We start from the raw sequence: 21,255 nt of genomic DNA on the forward strand, positions 1-21,255 counted from the left end.
TAAGATCATCAAGTTCTGGATGGCTTTAGGGACAGTTTAACCCCAAAATACTGAAGGAGAAAAGGCGAAGGCTGAAAGTGGCAAACAAATGAAAACTTGGTTTGTTTTCAGATGCAGCTTTTTTTAAAAAAAAAAATTATGTTGAGCTTCTTTTTTGTTTCTGTTCTATAAATTTTCCCCTAGGGGAGAGGAGAGCCCAGGTTGCTTTATTGCAAATACAGAGGCACCTAATTTGAGAATCAAATAAGGCAACAGCCTTCCTGCTCTGGCTATGTCTGGCTGACCCAGAAATCCAAGGAATTGGTGAGTAATGAATGGCTCCAAGTTACCATGTTCCTGAGATGGAGTAGAAATCAAATTTACTGTATCTCCGAGTTTTACACTGCTCACTAGGTCTAAACTAATATAGCTTGTTTATTTTTTCTACACAGTTGTTTTATTGGATGTGAGCATGCATAATTATATCACATATTTTATACATACATATATACACAAATTTATACAAGTTATGAGAATATTAGAGCATGAACACAAGATCATCTGGGATCAAATCTAGTCATCTGCTCTACAAGTTGAATGACATCCCCAGCTAGCCTCCTCCTTCTCTTTTTCTTCTTTTTTTTCTCTCCTTCTTCCTCCTCTTCCTCTTCCTCCAACTTCTCTTATTATTAACTTGATTTATTTTTTCCACATTTGTGGGTCACATATAGTGGTGGTTCAGAGGCTACTATGGTCCCCCCAGTTCTGTGCTTGGGGAAACCATACACTCCCTAAAATAGAACACAGGCCTCCTATGTATGAAGCCCACACCCAGCCCACTGACCTCCCTGTCGCCCCATGGATATAGTTGTTTATGATAAAAATCTATGCAGCTATTTATATTGATCTGAAAAATTACTGAAAAAGAAGTCTCTCATCAATATCTTTTGTCTAGAACCAAGAATACTTTTATTATCAGAAATTGCTAGAGCTGGAGCGATAGCACAGTGGTAGGGTGTTTGCCTTGCATGTGGCCAAACTAGGACAGACTCCGGTTCGATTTCCAGCCTCCCATATGGTCCCCTGAGCCAGCCAGGAGTGACTTCTGAGCGCAGAGCCAGGAGTAACCCCTGAATGCCGCCGGGTGTGACCCAAAAACCAAAAAAAATCATAAAATGCTAATAGCTTACTTTCTAGTAAAATCAACATTACAGAAACTTTTTTTTAATTCTTGGGTCACACCTGGTAGGGCTCAAGGTTGACTGCTGGCTCTGTGCTCAGGGATAACTCTGGGGAATAGAGGGATCAGAGGGCCATATACAGTGATGAGGAACAAATCCAAGTTGGCTGCATGCAAGGCAAGTGTCCTATCTGCTATACTAACTCAGCCCCATCATCACAAGTAATTTTTTTCTTGATTTTTGGGCTATAACCAGCAGTGCTCAGGAGCTATTCATGACTCTGTGCTCAAGTAGCAATCCCAGCAGTGCTCAGATCATGAGTGGTGCCAGGGATTCCAACAGGAGTCACTTACATGCCAGGAAAATGTCTTCTGTACATTATCCCTGGCACCAGTTTCACATCTATAACACATTTCATTTTCTCTTTGGGGGGTTTTATTTTGGGGGCCACACCCAGCAGCGCTCAGAGGATATTCCTGGTTCTGTGCTCAGAAATTACTACTGGCAGGCTCAGGGTACCTTATAGGATACCGGGAATCAAACCCGGGTTCATCCCAGAATGACTGACTGCACACAAGGCAAATGCCCTACTGCTGTGCTATTGCTCCGACCCCTATAACACATTTCTAACAACGGTAAAATGTGGGTAGAGATTAGACAACAACTGTATCTATATATTTATAACAGAGGTTCAATTTAGTTCATGGTGAGATAACATCTGTATTTGTACATCTATACATCTGTTGTGATATAGTTATGACATCTGTAACACACTTCTAACAATCATTAGGTATGGTTGGTAGTGAGGGAACACCTGTCTCAATACACCTATGACATGTCTGTAATAGTGAGAAGATGTTGATGGAGAATATCTCTATCACATCTACAACACTAGATTTCCTGGATGAAAATTGTGGATTCATGCATAAAGGTTCAATTATTAAAATGTTCTTGGACCAGAGCGATAGCACAGTAGGTAAGGCATTGTCATTGTCTTCAGGCAACCCAGGTTCAATCCTCTGCATCCTATATGGTCCCCTCCCCAGCCTGCCAGGAGCGATTTCTGAGCACAGAGCGAGGAGTCACCCCTGAGCATTGCCATGTGCGGCCCCCAAACAAACAAACGAAAAAGTTCTTAGCTGAATTTACAGAAATCATAAAAAAACAAGCCTGAGCTAAGACAACATTTGCAATGTGAATTCATCATCTCTGAGCAAGACTGACCAAGAGTCTTTGTGGTCAAACACTAACCATGTTTGTGAGTCAGAACAGGGGGAAGTGTACCCACAGATAAGCTACATCACTTAAAAGATGTACAGGGGAGGGGCCCGAGTGGTAGCACATGTGGTAAGGTGTCTGCCTTGCCTGTGCTAGCTAAGGACGGACCACAGCTCGATCCCCGGTGTCCTGTTTGGTCCCTGAAGCCAGGAGTGATTTCTGAGCGCATAGCCAGGAGTAACCCCTGAGCGTCACAGGGTGTGGCCCAAAATACAAAAACAATATTTACGATAAAAAGATGCACAGGAGAAAAGAAAACACAATGTTTTTTATTCCTATGACTGAGAATTCTAAACTTTTAGAATGAGCCAGCAAATCACACTTAAAGGCATGTTTTACCTTTTTTAATATAAGGAATTTAGGAACCACTTGTGGACACTTCGTCCTGCAGTTTTTTAAGGGGAAGGAAGGGTTTTAGGCCACACCCAGCAGTATTCAGGGGTTATTCCTGGCTCTGCATGCAAAACACCTCTGAGGGTGCTCGCAGGAACATGTAGATTGCTGGGGATCAAAGGTCAGTCAGCCACATGCACGACATGCACCTTGCTTTGGTCCCAGGTCCTGCAATTCAGATCTGATGATTCACTGCCTGGGCTGATGATATGGTACATCTCAATACTGGAGGCCTTTGGGGCCAAATTGGCTCTGCTGGAGGCACATACTGAGCTGGAGATCCAATAAGACTTCACAAAGGCACTCCACCCCCTTGAGCCATCCCCCCCCCACACACACACACCCTGTTTCCCAATTATCTAGAGTGTTTTCAGATGCTTTCAAACCCAGGCACTATCATTTTGTTTTGGAACCACACCCAACTGTGCTCTGGGGTCCCTCACAGCTCACTGCTTGGGGGTTGTTTCTGTTGGTGGCTTAGTGGACCAGGCAGTAACATGGATCAAACTTTGGCCTCCTGCCGCATTCCCTCAGCTGTCTCTCGCTCCAAAACCTCAAGCACTTACAAGTGATCTTATACTGATACTTTACAATGGCAACAAGGAGCAGGTCTGTCGAGAGTACAGTGGGCAGGGATTTGCTGTGCACATGGCCACCCCATAAGGGCCTCTGAGCATGTTTGTTGAGCCAAGAACCAGGAATAAGCCCTGAGGACCTCTCTGGGTGTGGCCCCAAATCCAAACCAAAACAAATGAAAAAACCAATAGTAAAGAATATGTTTTCAAAGAAAAAATAAAAAAAGAAACAAAAAACAAAAAAAAGAATATGTTTTCCTCTTGAATAACTTGTTGGGTTTTTTTTTTGGGGGGGGTCACAACCGGTGGCGCTCAGGGATTATTCCTAACTCTACACTCAGAAATCACTCCTGGCAGGCTTGGGGGACCATATGGGATGCCAGGAATCAAACCGGGGTCCATCCTGGGTTGGCCACGTGCAAGGCAAACACCTTGCCTCTGTGCTGTCGCTCCGATCCCATCTTGAATAACTTGTGATTATTCAGGATATCACAAAAATCATGCACATGAATTACTAATGCAACTATTCCTAAAGGAGAAAAGAAATTGAGCTAGTATTAGGAGGAATGAGCAAATGCACTGGTTTATAAAATGATTCACTGAGGGAAATTCAGGTGCAAGAGGCTTCATTCATCAGGGGAGCCAGAGAGAGAATTTCCCAAGTATGTGAGTTATGGTCCCGTGAGCACAACCAAGAATGACCCCCTGAGCACAAAGCCATGAGTAAGCCCTCCTAGAGCACCATGGGTGCCAGAAAAACTCCAAAATAAAAAAGTACATAAATACAACATAAATACAACAATTGTATTGAGTCACAAGTGGTTCCTAAATTCCTTATATTAAAAAAAGTAAAACATGCCTTTAAGTGTGATTTGCCAGCTCATTCTAAAAGTTTGGAATTCTCAGTCACAGGAATAAAAAAATTGTGTTTTCTTTCTCCTGTACATCTTTTTTTTTTTTTGATTCTTGGGTCACACCCGCAGAGCTCAGGGGTCACTCCTGGCTCTGTGCTCAGAAATCGCTCCTGGCAGGCTAGGGGGACCATATGGGTTGCCAGGATTCGAATTCAACAGGAGGCAAGAGTGCCAGTACCGAGTATAAGGCAGGAGCCTGCATTACATGAAGTTAAACCAGTGCCTGGCCCTACGTGGTGTCCCGAGCACCACCAGGAGTCATTCATGAGCACTGCTAGGGGTGACTCACACACCCACTCCAAAATTAGTGAAGGGAGAAGAGTAAAGCGGTACATTTTCAGCATATAGATATATACTATACAAATGATACAAATAATAAGGAGAAAACAAGATGGCAAAACGACCCCCCAAAGGAACTCCACTGCTAAGGGCTCACAAAGAATAATATGAATCTACGCTGAATTTGTCAGCCTAAATGCTAGTGATTAATACAGAAAACTCAACCACTTTATCAATTCTGTGAATATTATTAACAGGGGAAGAGTCCCCTTCAGTTAGTACAAGAGCACATTTCCCCACACATTAAGATTTGCAAGATATTTTGTCTTTTCTGGTTTCAACACTCGAGAATCATGTGTATGGGGCAGATGTGGCCAAAACCAACAACTATGATGCTACACATATAAGTCCTCCCAAATGACACAGAAACAGCAGTAAGAAACTCTGGTCCAAAGATATGAATCTCTTCTAAGGAGGGGATCCCAAATTCCTAAGAAACTTGCCAAAAGCCTTGCCAAGAAGCACAAGGGCCTGAGGAAGATGCAAGCCAACAATGTCAGGGCCATGCGACCAAAGGCACAGTCCAACATACCAAACATACCATCAGGGCTGTACAATAGTGCTGGGTTTGATCCTCAGCATCCCGTACGGTCCCCTGAGCCTAGCAGGAAATTCCTGAGAGCAGAGCCAGGAGTAAGCCCTAAGCATTGCTGGGCTTACCCCAAAGATAGCCAAAGTCATGAACTCAGACATGACTCTGCCACCACCTTTATGTCTGGGCACTTCAGGGAGTTCTACGGGTCCCCAGGAAAGTGACTTCAGGGTTCAGCTAAGGACAGAGACATCCTTAGTTGTTGTGTTGAATCATAATTGTGTGTGTTTTTAGTGAAAACTACAGGGATGTATTTGAACATGAGTTTTACATGTGAGACCGCCTACATCTGCTTTCCTGCAAGGTTAAAAAATTGTACTTTCTTATTAGTAACAAGCTTATCGGTACATACTGTTTGATCTAGAAGTTTCTTCACAAGAGACAATTCACAGGCCTTTAATGTGAGTTACAAATTTTCTGAATGATAAGCTCCAATTAAAAGACAAAGGGGAGTTGAGTCAGAGGCTTCTCTGGGATCCAAGGGAAAATTTTAACATCTCATAGTTTTTTGTTTGTTTGTTTTTGTTTTGGGGTCACACCTGACAGCGCTCTGGGGTTACTCCTGGCTCTATGCTCAGAATCGCTCCTGGCAGGCTTGAGGAACCATATAAGATGCCGGGATTCGAACCACCGACCTTCTGCATGTAAGGCCAACGCCTTACCTACATGCTATCTCTCCGGCCCTATCTCATAGTTTTTTATTCCTATGCTGGACCTGGGGTGTCAATTCTGATATAAATTAAAAGATAAGCAAGTTTGCCAAGTGTTCCTATGAAGAGCTCCTTTCCTCTGAGTGAGCAGTTTAAAAATAAAGAACATCTCTAAAAGACTAACTTGAATTTGAGAATCACAAAGTTATTTTTATGTGTCTCTTGTTGGCTGATTTTCCCAAGTAAAATGATATTTAATCAAGGCTATATTTGTGTGTACTAATTTTGTCACCTAGAGGTAAATGCTCAACTATATACATACTTACCACAGCAGCAGGGAGATTCTTATTAGGCCAAGTAAATGTTTGGAATTATTACTCAGCTTGAGAAATAGCACCCTCACTTTTCAAGTAAGCGACTCTCTTTGAGGTCTTTTCTCAGCCATCCACACTGGGGGAGTCCAGCAGGCCTTCTAATTTTAAATTTCCTTAAATTATGGTGGCAGTATGACTCAGACCAAACGTGGCGGTGGGGGGTGGAGACCATGCCTGCAACGCAAAGTGTCTCAGACTCTGCTGGCCAGAAAGAAATGGCTGGAAAGATGCAACACAGCAGGTAAGCGCATGGCTGATGCCCAGCACCAAAGTGTTCCCTGAGCACCTTTAGGAGTGAACCCTCATCACAGGACAACCCGCACTACCAGGTGTGGCTGTAAAACCAAAAAAAAAAAACCTTAATAAATAAAATAAAAGACCCAGACACAAAGCAAGAAATGAGTCTTGGCAGTGCTAAGGTTCCTCCATAGACTCGAGAAGTTCCTGGCTACTAAGGTGAGGCCACAGAACGGGCGGAGTCGCCCCCCCCCCCCCAGATTGTGTTAGCAGGGACGCTCCTGAGATCACATAAACACATAAAACTGAGCCCGATGGGGTCATGTACAGATGTAAAATTAAGCCCTGTGGGATCACATGAGCACAATCACGTGAACAGGTCAAGCAGAGTATAATGTGACATTGTGAATATGATCACGTGAAGCGGGACTTGATGGGGTCAACTGAACTTGATCACATGAAAAGGCAGAAAAAAGCCTGGTGAAACCACTTGAACACGATCATGTGACCAGGCAAAGCAAAGCGTGACAGGAACGCGTGACTATGGTCACGTGAAGTGGGACGTGATTAGATCACATGACCCTGATCACATGATGCCGCTATTGATAAGATCATGTGAGCAGGCAGAAAAGAACATGGTAGGACCACGTGACCAAATGACTATGGTCACGTGAAGCAGGGTGCGGTCAGGTCATGTGACCCTGACCATATGATACTGCGCATGAGATCACGTGAACAGGCAGAAAAGAGCATGGTGGGGTCACGTGAACACTATCATGTGACCAAAGCAGAGCGTGATGAGACCGCATGACTGTGGTCACGTGAGGCGGGATGTGATGGGATCACGTGGCCCTGGTCACATGGTGCCACCTTTGATAGGATCATGTGAACAGGCAGAAAAGAACATGGTGGGACCGAATGACTGTGGTCACGTGAAACAGCGTGGTCAGGTCATGTGACCTGATCATATGATACCGCGCATGATGAGAACACATGAACAGGCAGAAAAGAGCATGGTGGGATCACGTGACTACAAACAACTGAGCAGGCAGTACATGATGGGATCACGTGAACAGGCAGAAAAGAGCATGGTGGGATCATGTGAACACGAATACGTGAGCAGGTAGCGTGTGATGGGATCACGTGACCACAATCGCGTGGGGCATGGTGTGATCACGTGAGGCGGAGCATGATGGGATCATGTGAACATGTGAAGTTGAGCATGATGTGATCTGTCCAAAAAGAAAAACAACAAAAGAAGTGATTATATCCACAGAATAATTATCTTTTTTGTGTGTGTGTGTGGTTTTTGGGTCACACCTGGCAGTGCTCAGAGATTATTCCTGGCTCCAGGCTCAGAAATTGTTCCTGGCAGGCACGGGGACCATATGGGACGCCGGGATTCGAACCGATGACCTCCTGCATGAAAGGCAAACGCCTTACCTCCATGCTATCTCTCCGGCCCCAGAATAATTATCTTTATCTAAAATTCACAGAACTAGTATCTGATGCTCCACATATTTGTAAAAACCCAGAACTTACTCAGAGTCTAGGAGGATCCACAATGGGCCCAGCACTTTAGTTTAACAGGTATAAGTAATATGGGTTGTGGTAGGCAGATCCAGGAGCCAGTTTCACCCCCAAATTCCTTCAGCCATCTGTGCCTCCAAATGATTTCTACAGTCCGGGGAACGAATGTTAACTAAATGCATGATACTTATGAGAATGCATGATATTTATTTATCTACAGAAATCATTGCCTCAGTGCCCAAGCCAATGGAAAGAACAAAAAGTTACTGCTGACACTACTAGTTTGAAATTAGAAGACTTATGGGGTACAGCAGGTAAGACATTTGCCTTGCAGGCAGCCAAACCAGGGTTCGATCCCCCGGCATCCCATATGCTTCCCCCAAGCCTGCTAGGAGTAATTTCTGAACACGGAGTCAGGAGTTACCCATGAGTGCCACTGGATGTGACTCAAAACCAATCAAGCAACCAAAAAAAGTTGAGATAGTAACAGCAGGTGGGGAGGGCAGATCATTCAGACTCAAACCCTAGTCTTGCTGGATAATCTTCTTAACATCCCTGAGCCGATTACTCCTAAAAAGTAAACAAACTGGGGCCTGAGAGATAACAGAGTGGGAGGGCGCTTGCTTTGTATGTGGGTGACCGAGATAGGACCTGGTTCGATTCCTGGCATCCCATATGGTTCCCTGATCCTGCTAGGGACGATGTCTGAGGGCAAAGCCAGGAGTAACCCCTGAATGCCATTGGGTGTGGCCCAAAAACAAAACAAAAACAAAATAACCGGAGTACAATCCCTGGCATGGCATGATTCCTCAATACCAATTGGTCCTAATGGTACTGAAGCACAGTGCCTCTGTGCCCACCCTGCCTGGCCAAGCATCGCCAAGCTTGGCCACAAGCCTCCCGTAGCACCAGTGGGGATATCTCTAAAAATTAAAGAATGAGGGATTCGATCCCAGCATTGCATTGGATGGACACTGAATGATGGTCATAGCATTGCCAGGGTTAACTCCTAAGCACAGTATCAGGAACAGCTCCTAAACGCCCAGAGTATGGTCCCAAATACCCCCCCAAATTATTTTAAATAAAAATAGGGGCTGGAGAGGTAGTACAATGTGTAGGGTCCACTTGCCTTGCACACGGCCAACCCAGGCTCTATCCCCAGCATCCCATTCAAGTCTCTCTCGAGCCCACCAGGTGTGATAACAGAGTGCAGAGCCAGGAGGAACTCCTGAGCACTGCCAGGTATGCCCCCCCCAAAAAAAAACAAATAAAGATAAATTAATATCAAGTTATTTAGAATATGTAATGGGCTCTAGAAAGAAAACTGGCACAGAGTAAGTACTATTTAAGAGTCTGTTATTACTAACATGCAGAAAATTTCTCAGAAGAAATTATTGTTTATTTTGGATCACACACCTGGCGGTACTCAGGAATTACTCCTGATAGTGCTCAGAGAACCATGGGGATGTTGAAGATCAAACCCGATCTGTTGCTCCAGCCCACCCAAAAGGAACTTTTTTTAAAATTTTATTCAAATTTATTCAAATATGTCTGAGGTGTGCTTCTGGAAGAACAAAGGAGACATGATAATGATAATCAACTCTGAGAAGAAATTGGGCCTGAGTTTAGGAGACTACTGAAAAACACCTCAATTTTCAGTATACATATTATTAATTCTTAGAAATTATTTCTCTGAAAATAATTATTTAACTTATTTTGTGTCTTGATTTTTCCCAGAAGTTATGTTTGGATCATTGACTTGGTCTCTCTTTGGAACCTATTTTCCTTGGAAATCTATTACAGCCATGACAGATCATGATGGCATTTAAATAGTGTACATTTCTGAGGTCTGAGCAGTAGGAAGCAATTTTTTTGTAATTTTTATCCTTTTTTATTGTAAGAACTTATTCAAGAGACAAAATTGATTAACATAATGAGGTAAACTAACATAACATAATATAGTGACATAACATAATATATAATATAATTGATATAATAATAATACATGTAAGTCAAAGAAAGTTTCTGATTAAAAACATATTTTTTCCATAATGGCTTACATATCTTTCACAGTAGTGTTTTAGGTACATATTAACATTGAATCAGGGGAATATCCATCACCAACTATGTCCTCCCCCCATTCCAGTTCCCTTTCTACAACCCATATACCCCACCATCATCCCCCCCCCGGGCTGCTAGAGTAGGTGGACCCCTCTTTGTCTGGCTTACTATTAGTGATCTCATATCTGTTTGGTCCTGGAACCCTCGTTTCCCCTTCTATTTAAGAGGCAGAGCTAGAAAAATCGAGGTATGTGGTTTTGTTTGAAGGCAAGAAAAGCAAAAGGAACAGAAACTTCAAAATAAAAAAGTGTATCTTGATGTTCAAACAAAACGACTACCAGCTAGTAGTCGTAGTCATAACTAACTCGATTTGGGCAGCGCCAGAAGCAACTCACTTTCTCAGCAATTGAATCAACACTACTAGCGCCATTTTTGTTTTGGGGTCACATCTGGCAGGGCCTTGGGATTACTCCTGGGTCTGTGCTCATAAATCATTCCTGGCAGGCTTAGGGATGCTGGGATTCGAACCAGAGTCTATCCTGTATTGGCCATGTGCAAGGCAAATGCCTTACCACTGTGCTATTGCTCTTGCCTCTAGCAGCACCATTTTTGAGGACCTACTAACATAACATTTAAGTACAGGGGTGGCTTCAGAAATCACACCTTCTGGGGGCTGAAGGAAGAGCACAGTAGGTAAGACATTTGCCTTGCCACACAGCCAACCTGGGTTTGATCCCAGGCATCCCATATGGTACTGAGCACGCTAGGAGTGCTCTTAGAGCCCAGGAGTAAACAACTTCTGAGCACCAGCAGTGAAATTCAAAAATGAGAGAGAGGGGAGAGAAGGAGGGAGAGAGAGAGGAGAGAGAGAGGGAGAGAGAGGAGAGAGAGAGGAGAGAGAGAGGGAGAAAGAGGGAGAGAGAGAGGAGAGAGGGAGAGAGAGAGAGAGAGAGAGAGAGAGAGAGAGAGAGAGAGAGAGAGAGAGAGAGAAGAAATCACACTTTGAGCCAGAGTAAGGCCTCAATAAATGTGGCATAGCACCAAGAATGTAGCTCAATAGTGTGTGCCCTGCACATGTAAGGCCCCGGGTTCAATCCCCAGCCCCACCAAAAATGTGACCAAAATGTATGTTAAGTAAACCATACTATTTAAATAAAAAGTGTAAAATAAAATAAAAATATATGTTAAGAACTGAAAGAGCCATGCACAACGGGGAAGGCATCTGCTTTGTACGCAGCCATTCCAGGTTCGATCGTGCCATCCCATATTGTCTCTCGAACCTGCCAGGAGTAATTTCTGAGTGCAAAATGAACCAGGAGTAACCCCTGAGCATTACCAGGTTTGTCCAAATAAAAAAACAAGAAAGAAAAAGAATGTATGTTAAGAGGTTAAATTACTGAGCTAGAAAGGGCTGGAGTCCAAGTGAGAGCCCCAGAGCTCAATCAATGATCCGAGGGTTCCCTCGTACTGCTAGGAACAACCCTCTACTGAGTACTGCACAAGTAACCCCCAGCACAGGTGGATATGTACCCCAAACTAGAAAGTTTAAAAAGAACAAAGAGATGAGGTCGAGAGATAGCACAACAGGTAAAATGCCTGCCTTGCACGCAGGTGATCCAGCTTTAATCCTCAGCACCCCATATGGTCCCCTGAGTACCACCAGGAGTAAACCCTGAGTAGAAAGCCAGCAGTGAATCCTGAGCGCTGCTGGGTGTGGCCAAACTACGAAATGAGAAAAAGAGAAACAGAAGGTTAAGCTACTTAACCCCTCCGAGGCTTTAAGGATTCAATCTTCAGTCAAGACTCCAGATAGGAGGGTTGGGGAAGTAAATATAATTAAAGAGAGCATTTCTATTGCTGATAAGCTGTAGTGCTGAGGTTGTTGATTCATGCAGATGGTCAAGCAATTCTTTCATAACACTTTGTCAGCCAGCAAACTCGTTTATACAGAAGCTGCTGAAGATCAGATAGATGGGCCGGAGAGATAAGTAGGGAGCTTGCCTTGCATGTGGACGACTGTTCTTCAATCTTCAACATCGCATACAATTGATTCCCTGAACCCACCAGGAGTAATTCCTGAGCGATAGAGCTAGGAGTAATCCTTGGGCACTGCCAGGTGTGCCCCAAAAGCCAAAAAAAAAAGAAAGAAAAGAAAAGAAAAGAAAAGACAAAGCTCAGAGAAGTGAAATAAGCTACCATGGCCACACTATTAATTAGTTAATAGCCCAAACAGGCAATACCACAGGCCAGGCTTCAGCAAGAATACTGCTCTCCACCCAAAATAATGCAATTAAAATCCTGCCTTTCTGAGTCCCCAAAAGGGCCTCCCATACAAGAGGAAGTGCAACCTCCTTTAGATCCCCAGCACTTTCTACTCCCCTGAGTCAGCAAGGGATCCCAGAGCTATACCAGTGTGGCCCCCAAACAAACAACCCCCCAAAAGAACTCTTTTTGGGCTTTGGTGACTAATAAGTTCACTTATTCAATCAACAACCCCTTATTGAGACTCCTAGGCTGGGGGGTGAGAGCGGTGAATCCGATCGTTTTCTGGGTCGATGTTGGGGGGTAGGGGTGGGCGAGGGAGCCAACAATCAACAGGTAACCAGATCGCTGCTACAACTCCAAACCACCACCAGGAGTCCAGCGGCGGGCAGGGACTGGCGATTGCAGCAGGCACGAACGCCACCACCGGGCACGGTGGGTCGGGAGGAACGAGGCACCGAGCCAATGAGCCAGGAAATGAAAGGGCAGGAATGTCCTTGGAGGGGAAGGGCCAGGTGGGCATGTGGGGCGCTTGCAGCAGCCACCGCCTGCAACCTGCCAGGATGGCGCCCCCAGGAAATGCGCTAATACCTTTACCCGCGCCTCCCGGTGCGAAAAAAGGTCGGCATGGTGACAGTGACCCGGGCCCTTGGGGAGGCTGCTAGCCAGCCGGCTCTGCGCATTCGCAGCCATACTCGGGGTGCTGTTTGCCGACCCGCATGGGCAGATCGGCCCCCCACACGTGGTCGCTCCCGGCCCGGAGCGTCTCCCCAGACTGATCCCCAGCGTATCGCCCTCCCCACCACAGTGCAGACAGCACAGAAAGCCCCGAGCCGGCCGGACCCCTCCAGATCCTGCCCGGGCCCCCACCCTGGCCCCGCTGCCCGGCGGCCCGGGGCACATGTCAAGCCCTTCACGCCATTTCCCCGCTCGCTGCCCCCCACGCAGCCCGCGGCCGCCCCAAGGCGCCCCGGCAAAGGGAGCCGGCCCCGACTTCCCCGATCCGCACCGCCCTAGGGTGACGTACAGCCCCGACCGGGGAGTCAAGGCCGGCCACCGCGCTTGGGGGGCCCCGGGTCCAGCCCGCACTGCGGGTCCCCACTCCTAGATCGCCCAATTGCCGCCGCCTCCAGCCCAGAGGGCCAAGTCGCTCACCACGACGCCGGGGCTTCGGGTCGCCATCGCAGAGAGCGCCAGCTTGCGGCGAGGAAGCCGGGAACCCGGAGGAGGGAGATCAGGAGGAGGCGGAGGAGGAGGACGAGAAGTGGAGGAAGAGGAGGAGGCGCAGGCCCAGCAGGAGGCGGCGCCGCGGCGGGAAAGGCCAGAGATTCGCCCAGGCTTTCCCGATTACGGGCCGCCTCTTCAAGGGGAGGGCCAGGCCCCGCCCCTGTCACAACAGGCCCCGCCCAGTCCCGCCTGAAACCACGCCCTGGACCCGCCCACTCGCAGTTCGCGCGCCTCCGCCAACCCTTGCAGGTTTCCAAGCTCGCAAGGTGACCGTGGGAAATAATAGCTACAGGAGGAAGCGGGGTGGGTTTGGGCTGCGCAGTCTCTTTGCTGCTCTCTCCCTGGCTCTCCATTTTACCCGCCGAGCACCCCACTTCTTCCACCGAACACATGCGCCCTAAACCGGGCCCCGGCCCTACGGAGCCACCACGTGGTTATTCTGGCAGGGCGTACCCTTGCTAAGACCTTGGACTAGCATTGTGCTTCCATTTTCCACCCTCCTGGCCCAATTCTAAAGAGTTGAACCTCGAGTCTTCAACTCGGCCACAGTAGGGTGCTTTTCCCAAGGGTTCTGTGGCCTAGTATACATGAAGCGCTCAGCTTCGCTTTCAGGCTTCAGATAGTGAAAAATCTCCTAAGCATTAAAGGAGATAGAGACTGGACAGCAGGTTAAGGCACTTGCCAAACCCCACCAGGAGCGAGATCCCCTGAGCGCAGAGCCAAGAGTATACCCTAAGCACCACCAGGTTTGGACCCCCTACAAAAAATTTCGAAAGATATAATACATTCTTCACATATGCACCTATCTACATATATATGCCAGTTTATGTATGTTGTGTCTGTGCAAGGTTTGAACCCAGGAATTCACACTTAGGACACTGCAAATTTTATCTGAGTAGTAACTATTTTGATTACTGTTCTTTTTTTGCATCCATAGTTCTATATATAATCCTATTGCATCTAGAATTAGAATTCTATATAGAATTTTGTATATATTCTATAATATTCTCTGTAGAATTCCAATGACATGCAATTCAATTCTGTGTAGAATTCTATATATTATTCTATATGAATTTTTGCTGTAGAATAATATATATTATTCTATATAGAATTCTGATTCAATATAGAATCCTATATTGCATAATCCTATATGGAATCCAGGGACACACTTTTTCCACTATTCTCAAATAGGTCAGATAAGCAAACAAGCCTTATTCTAGTCTTCATTTGCACAGAGATAGCTTCAGAAATCAGTCTTATTACAGCTCCTGAAAGTTATGAGAAATGTGTGAAGTGAGATGGGTGAAACCCAGCAATCATTCAACTCTGCAGAAGCTGCCTCTAACAAATGAGACTCTCATTCTTGCTGTGAAGCAATGGAGAAATAGCACAGGGTATAAGCACTTATCTGGCAAATGATCAATCCTGATTCTTCTAAACCCCACAACCACATATAATCTCCTGAACATCGACAGTAGAGCCTCAGTTATGTAGAATATGGTCCACAACGCCCCAAATATAATTTATGACAAGCACATAGCATAGTACTTGCTACATAATATATGCTCAAGAAATAGTATCAGTTCCTTTTGTTTGTTTTTCTGTTACACCCGGCAGTGCTCAGGGATTACTCCTGGCTCTGCACTCAAAAATCGCCCCTGGGGGCCGGGCGGTGGCGCTGGAGGTAAGGTGCCTGCCTTACCTGCGCTAGCCTAGGAGACGGACCGCGGTTCGATCCCCCGGCGTCCCATATGGTCCCCCAAGCCAGGAGCGACTTCTGAGCGCATAGCCAGGAGTAACCCCTGAGTGTTACCGGGTGTGGCCCAAAAACCAAAAAAAAAAAAATCGCCCCTGGAAGGCTTGGGGAACCATATGGGATTCTAGGAATCAAACCCAGGTTCGTCCCGGGTTGGGTGCATGCACGGCAAATGCCCTACCGCTGTGCTATGGCTCCGGCCCCAGTAAATTGTATTTTTGACTTAAGAAATTCTCAGGGCTGCAACGGGTAGGGTGGGCATTTGCCTTACAAAAACTCTCATCTGCGCTCAATCCTCTACATCTATATGATCCTCCAGAGCACTTCCAGAACTAATTTCTGAGTGCAGAGCCAGGAGTGACCTCAGTGAGATCAGGAACTCACTCAGGAGATCATCGGGAGTGGTCTAAAGACAACAACAAAAAAGAGAGACTCTTCTCTCATTTTATTCTTCTGGTGTCAAAGACTTACTCTCCTGGGACTGGAAATAGGATCTAGGTTAAGGTGACTAGCCAGGGTACACAGTTCCAGGAAGAACCCCTCATTACCATCAGGGGTACTCCACAAATAAGAACCCCTCCAGAAAATGACTTGTCCTACAGATGGACATGTGGGAGTTTCTCATCTGGATTGTAAAAACAGTGCTCTCTGTACCTTTTGACAAACCTGTCTTTTCATGAATATAATCAAGTATTTCATGTGGGTCTGGATTATGAAGTTCCAATCATCAGCATAGTTTTAAGGTCCTTTGAAGAAGCAGTTGTGTTGTACTAGAATCCAACCCCAGACAGATCCGAGTTCAATTCCCAGCATCCCATATGGTCCCCTGGGCCTGCCCTGAGCAATTTCTGAGTGCTACCAGGTGTGACCAAGTAAATTCCCGAAGCAAAAATTATAATTAACATTTATCTCTAATGTAGGAACATCACATTCACAACTTGTTATTCAACTTCTGTTTTGTTTACCTTCATGATGATAACACTCAGTTGGAATAAATGGAGATGACGTGATGATTGTAAATACAAAGAGCATTATTATTTCAGTCCTTGCCATCCTATGTAATAACTTGGTACTTTTCATTTTCTTCACATTTAAGACAGTGCCTTGAGCTTCAAATCCCTGTTCCCCCTCAAGCAGGAATCTGCTTTGCTTGTCTATCTGCCTCTTCGCCCATTTCCTCTCTGGAAAAGCATGAGTTTTCTCTCAAACATGGGCTTCTTTCTCTCCCCTCACACCTTCCTAAAAAAGTTTCAACAAGAACTCTCTTGCTTCACCAAAAGAAGGCCAGATTTGAAGCAACACAGCAAAAAAAAAAAAAAAAAAAAAAAAAACATTCGTTTGGCAAGTCAAGTCTACTTCAACTATGAAATGCTTCATGATATTTGGGACAGGAACATACAAATAAATGTATTGGGATAGTAGTGAGGTCATTTGGCTTGCACGCAGATGGCCTAGGTTCAATCTTTGGCATTCAATTTGGCCTTGTAAGCACTGCCAAGAGTAATTCCTGAGCCCAGAGTAAGGAAACCCCTAAGATTATTTTTGATGGGTAAGACCCCTGCCGCCTTAACAGACAAAGGATTTACCTTTCTGCCAGTATGCCTCTGGTAGCCTGTTTTCTCTCAGTCTTTCTTGGCCTTACTACTTGGGTGCACCAGGAGACAGTTTTTGTTGGGCCTTTCTTGCCTTCTCAGGAGAGTTTCTGGAGACAGAAGAGAAGAGAAATATGCAGAGGCGACAGGTACCCTCAGTCTTTCCCAGTTGCTAATATCACAGCAGGGGCAGACCCCTCCCGCTTTCTGGTCCCATTATTTTTGTTGTGTGCCTTCCTCACTGGTGTAAGGTGGTACCTCATTGTTTCTTTATTTGGTTTTCTCTAATGATGAGTGATGGTGAACATGTTTTCATGTGCCTCTTGGCTATCTGTCGGTCTTCCTTGGAAAAGTGTCTAAGCCTTACCCACCAAAAAATAATAAAATAAAATGAATATATTTATTTATTTTGTTTTGGGGTCACAGTCGGTGGTGATCAGGGGCTACTCCTGTCTCTGCACTCAGAAATCATTCCTGGCAGGCTCCAAGGACCATATAGAATACAGGGACTCAAACTCAAGTCAGTCCTGGGTTGGCCACTGAGCAGACAAATGCCTTACCTGTTGTGCTATTGCTCCATCTGCAAACTCAGATCTTAAAAATCAAACATTTGCTGGTAAAAGATCATAAAGAACAATATTTTTGAAGCAATTATTGGGTATATGTCTAATGATGCCACTTATTGAAGATGAAAGCCAGTGTGCATACTAATGAGAGGCTAGGCTGGTTTATTTTTAAATCAAGAATGAAACTAAACTACAAACATGTTTGTAATCATGGTACTTAAATAAAGATATTATTAATTTTTTAAAAAAAGAAAGCTTACATTTCAACTACTTTATATCCTACTGACATTTTATAAATACACTTTAGAAGCCTAAAAAAGAATGTAATCTTGGTTAAATATCTGACACTGCAAGCTAAAGACTCTGAAGTGGTTCTCAGAGTTGATGGCAGTTTTTAATTCTTTGCCATCCATGTTGACAAGGCTGTGCTGCATAAATGCAGTGTACCAGGGCCTGAGCAATAGCATAGCAAGTAGAGCATTTGCCTTGCATATGGATGACCTGGGTTTGATCCCCAGTATCCCATATGGTCCCCTGAGTCTGCCAGAAGTGTTTTCTGAGCACTGAGCCAGGAGTAACCCCAGAGAGCCGGCACCAGATGTGACCCCCAAACAATAAATAAAGCAAAATAAAATAATGAATCGTACATTTCAGACTTGCTTGGGGATTCTGTCCTCATCCCCCAAACCAAAATTTATTAGCTTCTTTTTGGACACTTAAGTTTGTTTGTTTATATTTGATTTGATTTGACAGGGGTTACAGGTGGTACTCCAAATGGTGCTCCAAAGATCCAGGGTCTCTCTCCAACTGACAATTCTGTTTGAATTTGTTTGTTTGCTTGTTTTGGGGCCACACCGGTGGCCAGTGAGTGTCCCCAAGTTTCCTCCCACCCCCTACTCCCTATCCCTTACCCCCCAGCAGTCTGCCCCAATAAACAGAGTGTTTTAGTTTATAACTTGTTTCCAGTGCTGCTGACCTTGGTTCAGATATAGAGCATAAACACTGCCCCACTTAGCCTTGAAAGTTTCTTTTCTCTCGCCTCTACAGGCTACGTGCAGCTTCATACGTTATCAGTGAACACCCTGCCTGCTGCTCTTGGGGGAGATTAAGCAAAAGCAGACGGATTATCACTGATTGTCATTTCTGTTGGACTCTGCATTTAAGGGAGCCCCAGCCTCTCACTCTATGCCACTCCTAAGCTAGCAGAGGAGGCCCCAGCAGAAGCTGGAATTCAAAAAATGCCCATCCAATATGATGAGACATATGCTGAGCAAAATGAGTCAGGTGGAGAGGGATAGACATAAAATGGTCACACTCATTTGTGGGGTATATATATTTTATATATTTATATAATATATATAAAGATGGTAGAGTAATAATATCCAGAGACAATAGAGTTGAGGGCCAGGAGGACCAATCCATGGTAAGAAATGTCCCACAAATAGCGGGGGAGTGCAGTTAGAGTAGAGAAGGGACCACCATGACAATGAGACTTGGAAATGATCACTCTGGACAAAACTGGGTGCTGAAAGGGGATAATGAAATATAAATGAGTACCCCTTCAGCAACAATATTGTAAACCACAGTGTCTAAAGGTGGAGAGAGAGAATGTCTGCCCCAGAGGCAGGCAGGGGGGAGAGCATGAGGGAAACTGGAGACACTGGTAGCAGGAAATGTACACTGTTGAAGTGTGTTGCACATTGTATGACAAACTCCATAATAAACAACTCTATATTATCAACTATATTATAAACAACCTTGTAGGTTGTGAGTTCCAGTCCCAGTGCTGCCATGTGTGCTAAGCATTTAGAACAGCTCTGCACTTTGGCGTGAGACAAGGTGACAGCACAGAAGTATGCCATTTGCCTTGCACCCAGCCAACCCAGGACAGACGCAGGTTCAGTCTCCAGCATCCCATATGGTCCCTGAGCCTTCCAGGAGTAATTTTTTTCTTTTTTTTTCTTTTGATAAGCTAACAACGTAAAGAGAATCTTGTAGAAGCACATAGTACACAATATGACTGATGTTTGAAGAAACTCATTTAAAATAGCAATTTATTTATTTTTAGTTAAGTATTTGTAGAAAGAAAAAGGCCTCTCACTTGATTAATTTTAAAGCCTAGCTAATTGTCTAAATTTGTGATTTATTTAATTTGCATAACCAAAAACTGTTAAAATAATAAAATTCCTATTAAATATTGTGGTATATTTGTAATATTAAATATTATGAGTAGGTGTGATCTTATATAATCATTTCTGTGTTTTTATATGTAAGAAGGAGACTATTTAAAATTATGGCTCATGCTGAAGAAGTAAAATGTTAGTTTTCATTCATATACTTTTGAAGTTTTGTCTCTCTCATTCTTTTTTTTTTTTTTTTTTTTTTGGTTTTTGGGTCACACCCAGCAGTGCTCAGGGGCTACTCCTGACTCTACGCTCAGAAATTGCCCCCGGCAGGCTCAGGGGACTATATGGGATGCTGGGATTTGAACCAACGTCCTTCTGCATACAAGGCAAACATCTTATCTACATGCTATCTCTCCGGCCTCTCATTCTTATTTTTTAAATAGACCCAAATATTTGAATACCTTTAAATGCACTGTGAGTGAAGTGACAATATTTAACCAGAACAGACCCAGACATGCCTTGTGTTCCAATATATGTGTTGAAATCTCAAGGCAGGTGTACAGATCTAAAAGTATTAATTGATGAATCAGCAAATGAAGTAATGCCTTCCTAATCACAAAGTAAAGGCTTCTCTCTCCCCCTCTCTCTCCCTCTCTCTCCCCCTCTCTCTTTCCCTCTCTCTCTCCCTCTCCTCTGTCTCTTTCTCCTCTCTGTCCCTCTCTCTCCCTCTCTCTCTCCCTCTCTCTCCTCTCTCTGAAAAAAAAAAAGAAATAGAAAAAAGAGAAAAAAAAGCAAAGGCTTCATGCAGCATCTGGTATAAATCTTTTGGATATCTGTCAGTCTTTCTGAACCAAAACCAAATCCAAACCAAATTTTCTAGAATCTTTGTCCATGCTTGCTCCTTTGAAGTTTTGTGGAGAACCACACAGGAACTATACTCCGATCCCCTCAAACAGTAAGAGCTGACATGCACATTTGATTGGCTTTTGTAAAACCCTATTACTAAAATATCTATAGCTTCAAATGCTTCCAACATCTCTATAGGACTTCAAATGCCTCTCTATGGACTTCAAATACTTCCAACATATCTATAGAAATAGGGGTTGTAGAATCTCACTTCACAGGTAAAGTCTGAGACAAAGTAGCTAACTTACATGTAACGCAGTTATATATATCTGATAAGACCAAAATTAAAACTATGAAACCCTGCTCCCAAGAATGTGCTCAGAACCACTTTTTTATTTTTTAACTAAAACCCAACTATAGACACGTTTATAATCATGATGCTTAAACAAAGACACTATTATAAGAAAAAAAACTAAAAATAAATCTTCAGTCCATTTTCCTTTTTTCTTTTCTTCTTCTTCTTCCTCCACTTCTTCCTCCTTCTCTTCTACTTCTTCCTCCTCTTTTTCTTTTTCCTCCTCTTCATTTTTTTCTTTCTCTTCCTCCTCTTTTCTCTTTTTTCTTTTTCTTCTTTGTCCTCTTCTTCCTCTTCTTTTTCTTCTTCTTCCTCCTATTCTTTTTTCTTCCTCTTCTTTTTTTTTAAATTTATTTAAACACCTTAATTACATACATGATTGTGTTTGGGTTTCAGTCATGTAAAGAACACCACCCATCACC

At 44.3% G+C, this 21,255-nt stretch overlaps 1 protein-coding gene across 1 annotated transcript in view; it reads right to left on the reverse strand.

Moving 5' to 3' along the window:
* HPRT1 (hypoxanthine phosphoribosyltransferase 1) overlaps positions 1 to 13,710 on the reverse strand; it is a 68,406-nt gene extending 54,696 nt beyond the window's left edge. Inside the window, exon 1 of the mRNA XM_049766701.1 lies at positions 13,521 to 13,710. Coding sequence (XP_049622658.1) covers positions 13,521 to 13,547 — 27 coding nt within the window. The 5' untranslated portion in view covers positions 13,548 to 13,710. The remainder of the gene's footprint in view (positions 1 to 13,520) is intronic.
* Between the last annotated feature and the right edge of the window lie 7,545 nt (positions 13,711 to 21,255).

Source organism: Suncus etruscus, chromosome X, assembly GCF_024139225.1.
Source record: "Suncus etruscus isolate mSunEtr1 chromosome X, mSunEtr1.pri.cur, whole genome shotgun sequence".
Classification (NCBI taxonomy): domain Eukaryota; kingdom Metazoa; phylum Chordata; class Mammalia; order Eulipotyphla; family Soricidae; genus Suncus; species Suncus etruscus.